The 17,546-nt window shown below is 41.5% G+C and overlaps 1 protein-coding gene across 3 annotated transcripts in view; it reads right to left on the bottom strand.

The window, feature by feature from the left end:
- Nucleotides 1-5,845: 5,845 nt before the first annotated feature.
- Nucleotides 5,846-17,546, bottom strand: part of CACUL1 (CDK2 associated cullin domain 1) — a 47,454-nt gene continuing 35,753 nt past the window's right edge. For 2 of the 3 annotated variants that reach the window (XM_064663671.1, XM_064663670.1), the window contains 4 exons: nt 15,714-15,803; nt 13,349-13,487; nt 10,534-10,574; nt 5,846-9,438 (listed from right to left, as the gene is read on the bottom strand). In XM_064663671.1, coding sequence (XP_064519741.1) covers nt 9,398-9,438; nt 10,534-10,574; nt 13,349-13,487; nt 15,714-15,803 — 311 coding nt within the window. In that variant the 3' untranslated portion in view covers nt 5,846-9,397. Of the gene's footprint in view, nt 9,439-9,800; nt 9,956-10,533; nt 10,575-13,348; nt 13,488-15,713; nt 15,804-17,546 lie in introns of all 3 variants that reach the window. The other variant, XR_010432408.1, reaches the window with a different exon arrangement.

The following is a 17,546-nucleotide window of genomic DNA, read 5'->3' as shown; positions in this document are numbered from 1 at the left end:
CTTTTTTTTTGCAAATAACCATTAAGGGGAATTAAACCGCAACATTGCTCAAGGCTTGCCGGTACATCACCCCCCCAGCAGAGAGATTAAAGCTGCCTGGAGGGCTGCAGCCTCGCCCAGCTGCAGGAGGCAAACGGAACCTGCTCCGGAGCAGCTCCCAGGGACAGGAGCTCAGAAGGAACTGGTGTAGACAGCTTTAACGTGTGTAAAGGCTCTGCAGAGCACACCTGGACAGCCAGAAGCACAGACTGCAGTGGTTAAAACAGGCAGGATTGCTAAACCCTCATGGAGGTCCTGCTGTTTCCCCTCAGAGGCAAAGGGACCATCTCCCTGGGCTGTTGTTCCTCCTTAACAAAGCAGTCCCGTCCTGACCCAGCCTTTCTCCTCACACACGAATAGAGCAGCCCAAAGGTTGTGCTCTAGGGCTGGGAGGGAAGATGGGGATGTGCAGCTGTTCAGCATCACCAAGCCAGAAGACACTGGATGGCCAAAACAGAGACAATATTTGACAACCACATGAAAAATTACAAATGTCAGACACAATTCGGGTGACACAGTGGACAGGCTAAAAAATGCTGAAATTGTGCACACACGAGTTTTGCACAATCTTAGTATGAGGTCAGAGATAAACAATTCTAAGTGTTGAAGTGCTCCCTCTGTTCTGTTCATGAGTTGTCATGTCCAATATGACCCAGGAGTTTTATCATTAGCTCTTCATGATTCCGAATATTCTCAGAGATTAATGTTGAGGGCCAAGTCAGTTGTTTTCAGAAATTAATCTAGCCAAGAGAAGAATTATTTCTTCTATATGAATATCTCTCTTTTGCTTTAAATTCAGTTCATTAGCCTTAATTTGGCTGATATAAAAATCAAATAAGTTACATGGCTCAGTTAAAAGCAACCAGATATGCTGGGTTTTTTCCTGTGCATATGTAGCCCATAAACAAAGAGAATAATATAATAATGGCCAAAACATTTGTTTGTATTCAACACAAGATGAATTCATCAGACTAAAGTAATCTTGAACTAAGTCACTCTGAGGATGCAGACTAATAGAAACTTAAATTAGCTCTGCTAGGAACAAACTTCACATGCATTATTTTTTCAGGATGCTTTTAAAAATCAATAGTGCTCTTGAAATTCTTTATATACAGTGAGTGACTGGCTGCAAAGCAGCTAAATCAGCTTAAGAGTGGAGGTTTGTCCTGCCCTGGGAATAGCCAAATAGAAACACAAGCACCATTTGGTGGTACAAATAATTACATCCTTCCCAGCCCAGGCTGTGGAATCCTGCTCTCCTCAGCACCCCTGTTCCAGCACATAGCTCTGAACTTCAGAGCATGTGGAAAAGTGCCTTCTTCCAAGAGCAGAGTCACTGCTGCTCTGGTAGGAGGCTGGTTTTGTAGTTTGCCCAGCATGATTCAGCCTCCTACTCCGTTCTTCCCCAAAGTCCAAGGGAGAGTGGCCTTTTCACAGAATCCCAGTATGGTTTGGTTGGAAAGGACCTTAAAGATCATCCAGTCCCACCCCCTGCCATGGGCAGGGACACCTTCCACTAGCCCAGGTTGCTCCAAGCCCCGTCCAACCTGGCCTTGGACACTTCCAGGGCTGGGGCAGCCACAGCTTCTCTGGGCAACCTGTGCCAGGGCCTCCCCACCCTCAGAGTAAAGACTTTCTTCCTTTATCTAATCTACACCTGCTCTCTGACAGTTTAAAGCCATTTCCTGCAACACAGGCAGCCCAGTCCTGAGGGTGTTGGGGAGCTCTGCAGCCCCAGCCCGTGCCCAGCTGAGCACAGACCCTCGGGGCAGCCCCGCCAATCCCACCCGGGATTCGGGAACAGCCACAACCTGGATTTCTGACAGCAGAGCCCAGAGCTGACACGGTTCAGGAGGGACATGGTGGCTTCGGGAACGTGCCTCAGAGCCCATTCCTGATATTTGCAGAGCACTGGCTGTGGCTTGTTTTAAAGTAGCAGTCAAAGAAGCGAGTGTGATGGCAAGGCAGCCAAGGGTCCTGGAGATGGAACAGACTGCTCTGCCTCTGCTCTGTGGGTGTTAAACCTCAGCCACAACAGCTGAGGCTGCTGGACTGCTCTGCTCAGTATCCTTCACTCAGTTGGGATCTTCAAATGCAAACAGATTCTCAGACAAGTAGCTGTGCTGGCAAAAAACAGGAGGACCTGGCAAATTATAAACTTGCTCTCTTGTCCTCTCATCAGCAAGTCATGAAGTGGCTGACGACCTGTTAGTCCAAGTTCAGAGATTTTGCAGCAGATTTGCAGAAACTCTTTGCTAAATCAATTAAATATGCTCAAAGTTTTCCTTCTTTCCTTCTACCTAAGGGAATCATCTTGACAATCCCCAGTTCTTCAGCAGGATCAGAGCGTGACACCACAAATTTCCATTTGAACTCTTGTCCCCTGCGACGTGAGAGTTCAGACACCTGAGTGTGCCCAGCAATTCCTGTGTGCTGAAATGGTGAGCAACAAAACATGAGTGAGGAAGGCTTGTTTCAGTGGTTTATAGCATGGACACAGGGCTTCACAGGACAGCAAATGTGGCTGAGTTACAGTACAGCAGATCAGTCAACACACATGTGCCAAGCGACATCCTTTGGTACAGATTTCCACGGGGTGTTTGGAGAACTCTCTCATCTAAAGCTCTTTACAAAGCTACCATGAGACAATGGAGAAGCTTTTCCACACGAAGGAATTGCCACTGGAAAGCTATGGAGCAGGAACTGGCAGTGCTCACAGCAGAGAGGGGTCACCATGAGAATCCCACAGCACCGGGGTCCTGCTGGTTGCTGTGCTCACAGACATCTGAAAAGGAGGTGGAACATGAAGTTCAGGTGTTTTCATCCAGGAAGGTAAAGAAGAACACTGCAGAAGTACAGAGAGCTACAGGACTTGATTTCATCAAGCAATGGGGTGAGAGGTCCAGACTACACATGATGACATGGACCTACAAAATGATGCATTAGGAAAACGTGACCCTAATTCTAATTTCTGTGCTACTACCCACAAATGACATCCTGGCACTATAACAGATAGCTCCAAGAAGTGTCAGCTTAATATACAGAAGTTATTAAGGCAAATTCAAAGCTGGGAATTATTAAAAAGAAAGAATATAACATTTTTATGGCAGAACACGAATGAGGTGAGTGACTGCATGTGCAGTTTTTTATTTCATGACACTTTCCTGCAGGGAAATATGAAAGAGAAGTCTGGAAGTAGAATTTCACTCTACTCTATAGGCATCTCTCCCCTGCATATCTGTACTCTGTAACTACAGCATCTCTGAAGGAGAAGATTGGAGCCATAATGGAAAGCACATTATCACTTGAATATACATTCAGCAGTTGTAACCGAGGGAACAAACAGGATAATGAGATTATTTAGAAAACAAGTAGATAACCACCAGGTCTGACACTTCTCTGTATTTTAAGGGAAATGATTCTATAGCTTGGATGAAATTCTGCTTCAGATTCATTCCAACAGACTAAAATATCCAAACTGCATGCCTTGAACAACTCAGGCTATCTAAGCAACTGGGAACAGCAGGTGCCTATTCAGTAAAGACTTAATATAAAGGTCATTAAGAAAAAGAACAAAACAGGCCTGTTTTCCTTCTGCTCCTGCACAGGTAGAACTAGTCCTGTGTGCCAAATTCTGCTTCCATGAGGTGGGTTTAAGTACCAGCAGGCCATGGCTAGTAAGAAAGACCCAAAACCAGAACTCTTGGAATATATTTCTTTAAACTTAAGAACTGTACTCTTATCCTGGAAATGCACCTCTTCCACAGGGCAGCATCTACCGACCATCCTAAGATATTAATTTATAACCTGCTCTCTGTACAAAATCATCCAATTTGCTGATAGATGGCAAATGGTGCAAACCATGGGTAACAACAAATAAATCAGCTGCTGCTCTCTAATTGAAACCGAGGATGACCCAGGTCATTGTAGAAACTGTAACAGTTTTTCTTAAGGAACAATCAGTTGAAAAACAATACTAATGAGGCAATAAGTGCTATTGCTAAATTCATTCTGCTGCCATCATTAGGGGAGTCAACATTCCTCTTCTGTGCTAATTAGGTCAGCTAGCAGAAGCTCAGAAACAGAAAGGACATTAACCAAGTGTATCTGGAGCATTCCAGAGACAGATGGAGACAGCCAGAAGGGATTCTGAGTGCTCATTGCCTATGAAATTTTGGAATCCCCTTAAACCAGTCATTCCAGTTAGACCAAGATACATTGGTTTAATACTTTCACTCTCTCTAGCAAAGCAGAAAGCACTTTATCAGGGAGCTTTCAACTGTGGCCAAATCAGCAAGTTTGTCTTGCTTTGCTAATGCAGTAATGCTCATCTTCTGCCCCTCCTGACAGAAGGGAAGATTCCCCCTCACATGTGACTGGATCCCATCCAAAACCAACCTATTTCGGTGGTGATAAGGACAAAATCCAGATTTTCTGACCTTTTCCTGTCAACAGGCACTACAGGTATAAAAACATCTTGCTGGGCCAGTATCACACCGATCTGTGGTAAAATAAGGACTGTCCTCTGGGACAAAGTAACTTCCCCTGACCTGTAATTACTGGAATGACACCTGCCAGAGTAAGTCCACCCCTGGTTCGTGCCTGCCACAATTACCAGTACCTGAAGTTTGTAAGCCTACCAGAAGATCATTGTTTATCCCAGCTGAAAAGCAGAATGAAAGGCTCCCAGTGCCACAGGCAGAGTGCACTCAATGGGACTGACTGCCTTGCACCACACTGCTTGGAGAGCAGCAGACAAAACCCACTGACATGACCCACAGCCTTTTCCCTGGAGGAAAGATCCCTCTCCTCTACCAGCCAGGGAGTATTTCCCAGCTCAGAATGAGCTCATGCAAACACCTCCACAAAGATGCAGCGATCCTTGGGGTGCATTTAAAGGTTCCCAGTGGAGGTGCTCAAAGGGCAGTGAGGGAACTCTTCTGGGCAGCAAAGCAAACTCTACTGGGACAAACAAATGCTGTCAGTAACAAGCCTATTTACAGCATCCAGCTGTGAATTTAAGTTTAAATGAGTTGTGAACACAAGACATCCCCCAAAAGAGGATTTCTCAACTCGAGTGGCATCAGCACAGTGATGATGCCCCTGTTACCACAGTCCCAGCAGAGCAGAAAGGGAAGGACCCTAAACCAAGCAGTGGCCATTCCTCCCTAGTAATACCTTTGTTTTGCAGTCAACTGATCCTAAAGGTTCACAGTGTGAACTGAACCACCTCTGGATACCTCATGCACCTCAAGGCATCACAAAAAAAAAAAACCCAACCAAACAACCAAACAAAAAAAACCCCCAAAAAACCCCAAAATCTGTTTTCTCTCTACTGGAGTTGGCTTGATGACAGGAGTCAAACTGAAGCAGTTGGGTTTTATTCCATAGTTCTACAAAATAGTCCTTTCACTAGGGTTGTCATAGTGTACACAAAAAGCATTTTTCAGTCACTCAACACACAGCCTTTGTAGCTCTCGGGGGTTTCGTTTGGTTTTTTATCCTGCAGAAAGAAAACAATCACATCTGTGGGGAAGAATTAAAAGGGGTGAATCTGGCTGATCAAATTTCTATCAAATGACAGGAGTCAAAAACTTTTTCTTCAATCTATTCATCTGTAAACACCTCCCCAACAATTGCAGAAAGGAGGTCCAGCTGAAGAAGAGTTGAGTACTTTTCCAGTGAGCTCCCCCACCCTATCATTTGTATCAAAGACCATCTTGGCCATTTTTTGGCAATTGCCAACCATCCCAGAAGTCAGAGGGATGAACTTAAATATTTCAACTTCTCAAATCAAGAAATGCAATTAATCTAAAAATATTTTAATGCAGCAAGTTTGGTTGTAGAACCAGTGCAACATAGAGAGGACACCCATTGTATAACCAACTTTACTGCTTAATCTTAACAGAGTAAGCTACAGATGCAATGGATTCACCACAAGTTATTTGGTTAAATTAAATACTGCAGTTAGGATCATGCTGTTGGTAATTGTGGCTTTACAGTACCAATGCTCAAGTTGGCTGAGTTAGTTTACCTGTAAGTAAAATGCAAGTTTACAGAGAACCAAAATAATTTAGTATAGTATGCTGTATTCTGTTCCATGCTCAGTCACAATGATCATGTCTTCAACAGATAAACAATATTTCAGCATTATGTTGATAATGCCAAACCATACAGGAATTGTAATGCCAAATTTACAACATAACACAGAGCTTAACAAACAGATTTCTCAGGTAGGTGGCCAGTGGTGAGAATGCTACAGGACTGAGGAGCATCCAAGCACTACTCAGTGCACACAGAGTGCTGATAGGAATGCTTTACCTTCGGATGGAATGATTGTTCTAGAAGTTTGTCCCAGAAATAAGATGCTGTAAAATGATTGTTAAACCCTTGCTTCAAACACGAAGCAAAAGCACTACATGTTATTTACAAACCTGAACCAGTAAAACCATTTTAGGAACAGAAAAAGTGTGATCACCTGACAAAGATGACAGAGCTTGGTCACTGTATTATGTGAGCTAGGATGGCAACCAAGTTGTAAACAAACTTTAACCAAATTAGGTTAATGCATCTATTCTTACCTCAAGAATATTGCCATTTCAGCAGACAGTGATTTTTAAAGCTAAGGACACTATCAGAGGTTTCATTTTTGTTTAAAGCCAAAACTTAAAAAGACCTGGAAGCTGACAAATCATTTTTGTTCCCCATTAGCCTTCATTAACTTCACCACAGCATAATTCAGCAAAATTTTATCTAACTCTTCTCCAACTTCAGTAGCTGGTAGCAAAGTTGAAGCAAACACTATCAACACCTGAAAATCCCTACTCAGAGTGGTTTGGTTTTCCACTCCTGGGGATGAGATCAGACTGCTGGCATTCTGCTACACAGAAATAAAAACACTAAAAGCATTTGCTTTTAATTTTGAAACAAAAACTTCCTCAAAATCAAACAGGCTTTGCAAATATGCCAAGAAATATATATGTAAACCAGATTTGAGTCTGTCAATCCCAGCAGTGTCATCTTCGTTCCTCTTTCCCCCCCACCCTCAAAATTAACAGCATTGCCAAAGTGGATGATGTGACACTGATGGAATTAAATTCACTTACAGGAAGCCTGGATACAAAAAAAAAAATAAAAAGAAAATGAAACTTTGTCCCTGCCGCACCTATTTTTTTCCCTGCATTTTGTAATGAACCCATGCAAGCATAAAAGGAGCTGTGTTGGTATTTTGTTTTTCTTTAAACAGGCATAAGAGTTGTGCCAGACAAAACAGAACAAACTTTTATTTCGCTTCAGAAAGATCTTGTATTACCAACTCGTTTCTCTTCATAACTAAAGGTGATAAAAAAATAAATCCATAGTAATGAAAAAAACCCAAACCCTGTAATCAAGCTGCTTTTCAAGTATGTTGATCCCCTAATGAGAGAGCTGCATTAGCCACACTACTGATTAAAACCTACATCACAATGATTAGGACACAGACCATAGGCCTGATCTCCTGGAATTGTGTCCAGCTGGATGTCCAGCCGAGTTCCCACAAGCCTGGAGGCAGGAGGCCGATGGGTACACATGCACACGTTACAGCACTCCTCAAATCCCTGATTCTGGCTGCACCCACTGCCCCAGCCCCAGCACAGCTCCTCCCCACACAGGGGAGGTGGCACAGGAGCCACACAGTGACCTTGGACAGGTACCATAGTTTGCTGATCAACCCAGTGCAAATCTGGTGCTCAGGGAGATGCCCTTTGCAGACCTCCCAGACTGGAGAATTTTGCCCACAGTGTTTCTACAAAGCACAGCACAAACCATATCTTAGTATTTCATTCAGTCTGGAATTCCCATCTCCACCTATTGCAACTGTGGAAGCACAGAATATTCTGAGCTGGAAGGGACCCACCAGTCCAACTCTTGAAGCCAATGAAAAGTCAGTGAAGGGGGTTCTACAAGAGTTGGTCCCTGCATTAAACACTAATACAGATGAAACATAAAAGGGGACAAACTTCCAAGTCACTATTAGTGATGGTGATAGGTTCAACTTTTCTTCCTTCCTCCTTAAATTCACTTCCTATTTAATGCAAGAGAAAAGTGCAACTTTGCAGCATGTTCGTTCACATCAAGTTTTTCCTCAAGAACACATTTTGCAGTAACAAAATATGGTCTATAAAGTCGCAAAGTGCTCAAGCTGAAGGCACAGAGTACAAACACATAGGAAAACAGACTTCAAAATACCAAGTAACAAAACAAGAGATAAACCAAAAATCTGGAATCGAAAACTCCCTGACAGAAGATACATTTACATGGTGTTACTGAACAAGTTATATTTTTTTTATAAAAGGAGTCTATGCAGCAGTGGGGAAAGATGTTGGAAAATTCTTTTAACCTCAGTAAAACAGTGTTTGATCCCTACATCTATGATTAATAGTCTTGTGCCAGCTATTGCTTCCTTATTTACCTGTATCAGTGATCAATATGAACTAGCAGATGTCTTAACTTTTGAGAACAAGGATTGTGTGTCAGAGCAAAAAATTATAAGAGAAGCACATTATAACCTGACCACATATTTGAGATATTCTCAAGGAGAAAAGATTCATTAGAAGATCTGGAACCACATCCAAATAAGTCCACGGAAATAATTAGCATATATGGATGTATTCAGGAAATGTAATGAATATGTAATAGAAATGTGATGAATATGCATTAGTTCCATGAACATAAGCTGGTCTGTTAGGTTGCTGGTATGCATGCTTTGTGGAGCAATCCCCATGCACCCAGCACTGGTAATACAGGGATGTTGGCTTTCTAACCTACAAATTGGTTGGAGAGTTTATTTCCCAATTTTCGGTGACAAAGGGACCAACTCTTAAAAGGTGACAATTTTTAAACTAACAAACAAATACTGCAAAATAACGTAACTTTATTCTTATTATTAAGTAGAAGCTCCAGAAAATAACTTGGAAGTTCAAAAACTAATACACTGACGTGTTAACTAGTTTTAAGAATGTCCTTAATATTAAGAAAAGAGTGCAAAAAGGATTCTTCCATTCTAATGCTTTTGGAAGCTGCTGATTTCGGCTGCCCACTTCCACTTTGAAAGGATTGTTTTTCAAGGTGCATTCCTCACAGAAGTCACAGAACATGAACTTGTTGATAGGCCAGACCAAGGAATCATGTCTTTCAAAGTCACCCCAACTGTAGCAGCAACTGACGTTGTACAAAGAAGAAAGTCCAAAACTCTCCTCTGAGGCAAAGTTCATGTCAGAGCTTGAGTATCAGCAGTTGCCAAAGGAGGCTCCAGATACCATCTGTGCTCCTCCAGTGTCTGTTCTGGCTGGGAATAGAAGCTGATCCAGTATATTCACTATCTGTATCCCCTGGAGCTTGCACAAGCTGATGAGCCACCTGAAATTACAGAAAAAAGTTTGAGAAATTCTCTCATAATGAACTTCCACATTATGTCCCTTGCCCCCATTCCCCAAAAATACAGCATTGCCTGTAAAACATTAACAGTATAAAGAGAAGCTGATTTACCATATAAATGTCCATTCATTCATTTCAGCTTACAATAAGAGTTCATCACAAAACTGTCTGGCACTTTATGGTAATAAATAAAGCCAACATACTGAGCTGAAAGCACCAGAGGAAACTTGGTGGAAAGAATGCCATAAAATGAACAAAAGTTAACAACAGTCCCACAAGAGATACTATTCCCCAATCCCCAAGGCTGTTTAATGACAATCAGGGCCTTGTACTTCAATCCTAACCTAGACTGTACAGGACTAGTCTTTCCTGGCCAAATGCTTAGTCAGCACAGAAGGTGAGCAGAAGACTGATGAGATGAGACCTCTGACCGACTACACCCAAATTAGGGTTGCCTGGAGTAGAGCAACCAACTCCTTTCTGTGTCTCTTCTCCTACACTGGAGGAAATTAAGGGAACAAAGTGAAGAACCTCACAGTCAATCATGCAGCAAGAGGCTTCAGCTACAAACAGAAGAGAACTTCCCTGCTGCATGACTCCAACACTTGTACACTGCCTTTAGTAACCCAGGGCAGGGGATCCTGTGCTGGATCAGACACATCTCTGAGGGTTCCAAGCTGAAAAGCACAACCCTCCAAACTCTCCATTCTGTCAAGAGTCAGAAACACACATCACCAGTGGGTGATTTACAGAGGTGGACTGGCTCACAGCATTGCCTGTTACGTGTATCCTGAGCAGGCAGAGACTTGGGAGAACTATGTTCTTTTTCCTCAAGACCTCAGCTTCCACTTAAATCAAGTATCCAGGCCTCAGTATCCAGGACAGTGGGACTCTGGCAGAGCTAGCCAGACTCTAGATCCAAGAAATTTGTATTTTTCCTTGGCGTGGTCAAGGTTACATTGCAGGCAGCTCGATACACATGGAGGTGCAGCCTCTGACACATCACCACCCTCAACACGCACAAGTCCACCACTACCTGAGTCCCCACCTGGAGGGCAGGGTCAGGGGCACACTTACTGTAAAGCTCTTCTCCAGGTCTCTTGCGTGACTGGTCACCTCTGGGAAAGAAGGGAGAGAAAGGTATTCTCAGGATAACCTCAATTAAAGATGTCCCTGCTCATTGCAGGGAGGTTGGACCTTTAGATGTCCCCACCAACCCAAACCATTGGATGATTTTCAAAACAACAGCAAAATACCTCAGCACAACCATCAACTTGTAGAGATTTAGAAACAAAATGCGAACACAGTAACAATAACACTACTGCAGGATTGTCAATTTACTAAAACAAAAGGATAAGCTATATTTTGTAGATTAAACTAGCTCACCTTTTTGTTACAGATTTCATAGGATAACATGTTTGATATCATAAGATAATTTTTTAGAAAATGAAGATGAGAAAAACTGCTCATATTCAGCATGGTCTGAAGTCACACATAAAATTGTATTCCTCAATTCAAACTCCTCAACCAAACTTTATAAACTACGTGAAAAACTCTGTATGTATCAGTCTGAAAAGGTAAGATGCTCCTGGCAAAGCCCAACAATCAGACTCTAGGCAAGTCTGAGCTGACCATACTTGCTCTTTAAGCAGATTTTAGTACTTAATAGTGGTGATAAACTTCCTTCTTCAACTAGAGCCTGACATGCAACTAATGCTGCTGAAGACACCTCACTGTGCTGTGTTCCTTGTGGTTATTGTAGCAGGAAATACAGCAGCAAAAACACCATTTTCTGGCACAATTAAAGGAGAACAGATGACATTTAATACTAACCCAGAAGAGACTTGGCATGCTTCTTGATAAAAGAGAAAGCCTTTTTATACATCTGTATGTGTAGGAATGTAACCTCAGAAAAATTCTGACAAGTCACAAACAAGCATAACCTATGTTCGTAACAGGAAGAAGCATATTACACCTTGAAATACCTTTCAAGGCAAAATGCATTTCAAATACCACTGAAAAATGCCATGAAGCAAATAAAACTGAAGTAGAGATAATATCTTTTGCCCGTGTCCCTTCAGTGGTGACACTCAAATCTAACACTTTCTATAACCCCCATGTTTACCAGACTGCACTGACTCACCCACAGCACAACCCTATAAAACAGACTGTGCAAAACACAGTCATCAGAGACTAAGTGCCATCCATCAGTTATTCCTCTGCAAAGTTTTAGTTTGCATTTGTATTTCCTAAAGTGAAAGCAAGCTACAGAGAAACTGCAGTTACACAAAGGCATGAGCTGGGAGGGGGCCAATTTTGTAAACCTACAAGCAATACCAAAACTCTCCACATGTCCAACACCCAGCAGGTCCCATCCTCCAGAAAACCAAAAAGAAGAGTCAGAATTTAGACTCTGCAAACAATATGTGACACAGAAACCTTTACTCAGCTCTTGCTTGTGTGACTGTCCTCAAGCCCCACTCTTTTCTTTGCCCACATCTATCACACAGGACAGGAACTGTTTCCTACAAATTTGCATCAGTCCCACAGTCAGAGAATTTTCTGCATGAAAACAGCAGTTGCTAAAATACATTCTGAGGATCCCACAAAGTCTGTAACAAGACAGCACCATGTAGGCATTTAGTCTTTGCAATGGTCAGTGTCCCTTACTACCTCTCCCAGCTTTTTATAGTCTCCTCCCTACAGAACCAGCCAAAGAACTGCACAGCCAAGCTAACAAAGCCTCTCATTTTCAGGTAACTGAAGAGAAACATTTTTGAAACCGACTGCTTTTGTGGATGTAGACTGTTACAACTTGAAACCTCATTTTTAATTCCCTAAGAACTGTGAAACTGGTGAAATGCACTTGTAAGCAGAACTATCATTAGCCACCCACAGAATTAGCAAGATCGAAAGTTAGACACAACTAAATTGTTCCTTTTTTTGTTTTGTTCTGTGCATTGTATCCTTTTGTCAGCATTATATTCCTACTCAGTTTCAAAGTGTCAAACTCCTATTTCTTGGGCCATATGCACTACTTTTCTCAGCTCAAGCTCTTATGGTTTTATTTTTATGCATATCTCTCTAAAAAATTCCTTTAGTCAACAGAAAGCCTTACAAGGAGAGTCTACACCAAACCATTTGCATTTGGGTCAACAGTAGAGCTTTGAAGCTCAATAATTTACCAAGCTTTGAAGACAGAGATTACCTTTGAGGAAAACTACGTGGGATGAAATCCAGAAATACATCTGACACTAAACACACCCACACCTAGTGGGTGTTCAAACTACAGCACCAGATTTGGAGCACTGCACAGGTAACAGGAAAGATGGAGAGCAACAGGCACTGCCCAGAGTGAACAATGAACAGTATGAACATTTTCTGCTGGGACTTTTACTGTTTGTTCTGCCTCCTTTTGCCCCTCCCAGTTCACCACTCAGAAGAGAAATGCCTATTTAAAACAGACACCTTTGTCTGTACGAATAACTCTGAAAGTGGAATAAGGAGAAATCGTCAACTGACATTTTCAGAAGCATCAAAAAAACCCAAAAAGGAGAGCTTATAAAAAACAAACAGCCAAAGTAAATGCTGAAGTTGAACAAGAGCATGACCAGGCAGTAGAAGCACAACCAAAACACAGGGATGCATGAACTGAAAGCAATCTGTTTCATCAAAATATTTCAAGCCTTCCAATCATCTACTTTCTGGTACCATCTGCATGGTTGTTAGTGTTCCAACACATGGAAAATAAGGCCAATATTTCATATGGATACTGAGTTGTGGAAGTTTTTTATGAACTCTTAAATTATTTCTTCAATATTTTTAGGTGTATCCATTTTTATCATTGCAGCAGTGTCCAGAACAATCACTACTGAAGACTAATAACTATTACCTTGTAAATCCATTCTGAATAAGCTCTCTTTGAAGTTTCTGGTCTTGAGCAGCATATTCCTGAAGCTCAGATTCCACAGCAGGGGGGAGAACATTTGGGATGAATTTAGAAAATAAAGCTGGTGCCATCTGTACCCATTCTGTAAAAAGACAGAAAGCAATAACAAAACATGTGGAAGAGATACGTTGTAAAAATTTTACTCTTTGACAAAAGTAACTTTATTTTAAATACATATCAGTATCTTGAATTAAAAGAAAGAAAAAAAACAAAACCATCCCTAAAAAGCACAGAAATCGTGTCTTAAAGCAAAACAAATAATCAGACTTAAAATCAGATGTTTACATATAGATAAAGGAATGCATTTCAAATTGAAATTCAGTTCCTGCTGCATCTCACAAGACCTTCTGAGTCTCTGGACACTCTCAAGGACAGGCAACTGAGGATCAGCAAATTCACCTTGCTAATCAGATAATTGTAGACCCTTTACTCCAGGAAACTCATTCACAAAATGTACCTGAGCCTTACTTCTAAAAAGCACAGCAGTATCATCACACAACCCTGCTTCTCCACTCTCCATCTTAAATGAAATAATGCATTTCTCTCCCTGCTCTTCCAAAGCTTAGATGAACAAATGCAATTCTAACCTGTACTAGTTCAGCTTCAGGACAGAAATGTGATTTAATTTCACTACACTGAACAGGAGCCTGTCAGTTGCCTCACAGGAGCAAGACAGTTTGCCTTAAAACTGCTTCACAGCTGATTATAAGAAACACAGAAGAGATGAGCAAAGCATGAAAACTGGTTTTGTAGCAACTGTATAACAAGGTCTGAGAAAAATAAATAGCCCTTAGGTATTACTGCAGTCAGACTTTCCACAGGTTGTAGCAGTTATCTTAAATCTAATCTTTACTTAGAATTTATTCATTAAGGCACATCCCAATTCCCACATTCCTGCCCAAACTGGTGTTGTCTGTAAACCGACTGAGGGAGCACTCGACCCCTTTGTCCAGATCACTGATGGAGCTATTAAAAAGGACTGGTCCCAGTGCTGAGCTGGAATTAGAAGAGAGTCTTTTCTGGCAACATTTGAAGCCTGACAGCTTTTAGGTACTTTCAACTTGAAGAGCAAATAAGAGAAGAGCAAGTGAAGGGCAAGCCCACGGCCAGCAGGCACATGAGCATCCTCCTCCTGTCACTGCCTGCACAGCCAGCTCAGAGCCCTGCTGGGATCCCCAGCACCTGCCTCTGGGCACAGCTGCTGCTTTCCTTCCCAGCCACGTGCTCCCAGAGCCCTGACACAGCCCATGGAGCACATCCCACAGGGGAAGGGAGCAGCACCACTAAGAGGAGCACTCGCCTGGATGGTTCCAGAATTCACCCTCAAGACCTTGCGGCACCCAAGAACTTTTACACCCAGAAGTCTCTCCTGGGCTCTGCTGGTTGGAATGGCATTAAAGCTCCTCGGTTTCTCAAAGGCTGACAAGTTTGAGAAGCAGGCAATTAGAGCAAACGTGTATCTGTTCAAGTGACAACCTGAAGTCAGTCATCTGGGTCTTCCTGGAAGTGCTTTATCCATGCATTTTGTAAAGGGAGGGTCCACCACATTCCTGGCTTACATGCTAAATATTGCACTAAGGACTTCTGTAAAGGATTCCCATCCTCATTTCTATCCCATAAATGGGGATTGCAAAGCAAAAATAGACTGAAGCTCAGACACAACCCTCCTCTCAGTCACGCCAAGGTAAGAAGAAACTCTCAGTACTGTAAAAGAAGGGGAAGCAGATACCATTTATTTATGGATATTTTAAACACTTCCTGTTTCTAAAAACTCCTCAAACACACAGCAAAGCTCTGCTCAGTTCTCCAAAACTTACAGAACCAAAGATTTTGGTACAGAATTGATCAAAATCTGCAACACCATTTTCCCTTCAACGGCATTGTTGTTGCATAAGATGTCATGATGTGTTCACAAGTTAAATTATTTCTTCCATGAAATAATCCCAACCAAACAATGGCTTCACAGAAGAAAAAGTCATTCACCTCGTGTCAAAGACCTGACTGTTTGAAGTGCCACTTGCAATGTAACTTCCACCATTTCCATACTCCTTTATACAGATCTGCCCTTTGTCTCCAGAGCAGAGGGTTGGGTTGGTATTTTTAAGTGTATTTGGTATTCTCATGGTACCTTGAGCAGGTCAGATGGGCAACAAGAACCAGGGCAGAACTGAGCACCATGATGGACAGAACACAACACACATTCTTTTGTTAACTGTGCATTAAACAGAGACTATACACATGTAGGAAAATACATATTTAGGGAAACATATCACAGTATGAGACTAGCACAAGCATTGTTCCTTTTTACCTGGTCGTAGTGTATACAGGCCTTTCACAATATTTGCCATGGTTGAAGGAGTTATTTGAAACGGTGTTGACTGAGCTTCCAAAAGTAAAGCTGAAACAAAATTAAGAGAATCAGCAATTTTTCTAACCAAGAAATACAGGCTCTTACGCATACATTTTTCCATCAAAAACACAGTAGCTGTGCTTTTTTTGGTATCTGATGTCCTCACAAAGAAAACCATCTGAACCTGACAACTCAATTCTCTAGAGTAATAAAAGATCACCTCTAAATAGAACTATCCTGTTCAAATTATGTATGACAAAAAAAAATGTGGAATAACCTATTTTTCATCCACTGGAAGCAGTAGGAGCTGTTAGGCAAAATTTAGCAAGCAATGGCTCTAAGTATTCAGACCCAGAACTGAAGTAAACAATTTATTTTTAGATGCACTCAAACTGAGGGTGTTAAACACCCGAAAATCCACAAATCCCAGCTCTACAGCATTTAGAATCTTGTACATAAAACCAAGGGTGGATTGAAAGTCTGTGCACACACAGTGTAAAAACTGTAAACATCAAATAAGAAAAGCTGTTCTTTTAAACACAAATTGACAATTTAATCTCATTCTTGGTATCTTCTGCAGTAAATATTGCAATAATTGTGTCTTCTTGTGGAAAAACCTGGCAATAGCACATTTACAACTTGTACTATGCTATAAGCTGGCCTTTATCCTGATGATGACTTATATGAGCTTTCTGAATTACAGAAACACACACACAGAGAAGTGAAAGAAGGAAGATGTGAACCAACTGCTGCCTCTCAGTTTTCATTTGTCTTCAAAGGAGCTGAGCAATACAGACACCTTTCTGTACACCCACTACAGAGGAGAAATGCCTTATAATTCTACCTAAAGGGCACATCTCTTGGGCTCACATTGTAGAAATTCTGCTTTTTAAGCTTCAGAGCATCTCCAGTTCCAGCTTCAGCATCTGCCACTATGGCACTTACCATAAAAAGAAAAACCTTCAGTAGCATGTTCTTCTTTTCTGAAGCTGTTTAAGTGGCTCATGTCACAGGGAAATCAAAACAAAGGATTTTTTTCTAACCTTCAAGTAATCAAAGTTGTTATATTTAACTGTTAGAGATGAATTTATTTTATGAAGAGCCATCTTAAAAGTGCTTGCTCATTTCAGCTGAAGCCTTGAGGGCGTGAGAGCCTGTGATTTGTTTTGTAATGACATATTTACAGCCCCTTCCCTAAAGATGTTTCAAACAGGCTCTTTCCTAAAGATTTTTCACACAGCCTCTTGGCAGCCAACTAAGCTACAAATCACAGAATTAAAATGGGCATAATGCTTTATAATGTGACAGTAATGCACAATCCAAACAATGTGTGTGCATATAAAATATGTGTGTCTTTAGTTAGACTGTGGCTACTTCAGGCTAGGCTTCACCAAGAGATTTGCAAAGTGGCCAGAGAACTGTGAATTTGCTCTTTACATACAGACAGTAAATTAGATTCCTAACATATGTAAAACAAATTATTTAAAACAAAACCAACTTCTTCATCACTTTAGTGCAGCTTCAGACATTAACATTTCTTATCTTGGTTTTTGCAAGTGCATACATATCCTGCTACAGTGCAAATGTGAATCCCTTGCTCCTGATTTACAGTCAGTAAACACAAGCATGATAGTATATTCAACAACAATATAACAAGGTAATGGCATATATTTCCCATTTCTCAATGAAGAAAATTAAAGAAGCATACAGTGTAAACTAGCCCAGTCTACACCTTTCCCAAAAGCTGGACATCAATCTCTGCAGAGAGAATAGCACTGCTGTAGGATTTGT

Source organism: Pseudopipra pipra, chromosome 8 (genome assembly GCF_036250125.1).
Source record: "Pseudopipra pipra isolate bDixPip1 chromosome 8, bDixPip1.hap1, whole genome shotgun sequence".
Classification (NCBI taxonomy): domain Eukaryota; kingdom Metazoa; phylum Chordata; class Aves; order Passeriformes; family Pipridae; genus Pseudopipra; species Pseudopipra pipra.
The sequence above is the reverse complement of the archived record's forward strand: the minus strand, read 5'-3'. Positions and strand labels throughout refer to the sequence as shown.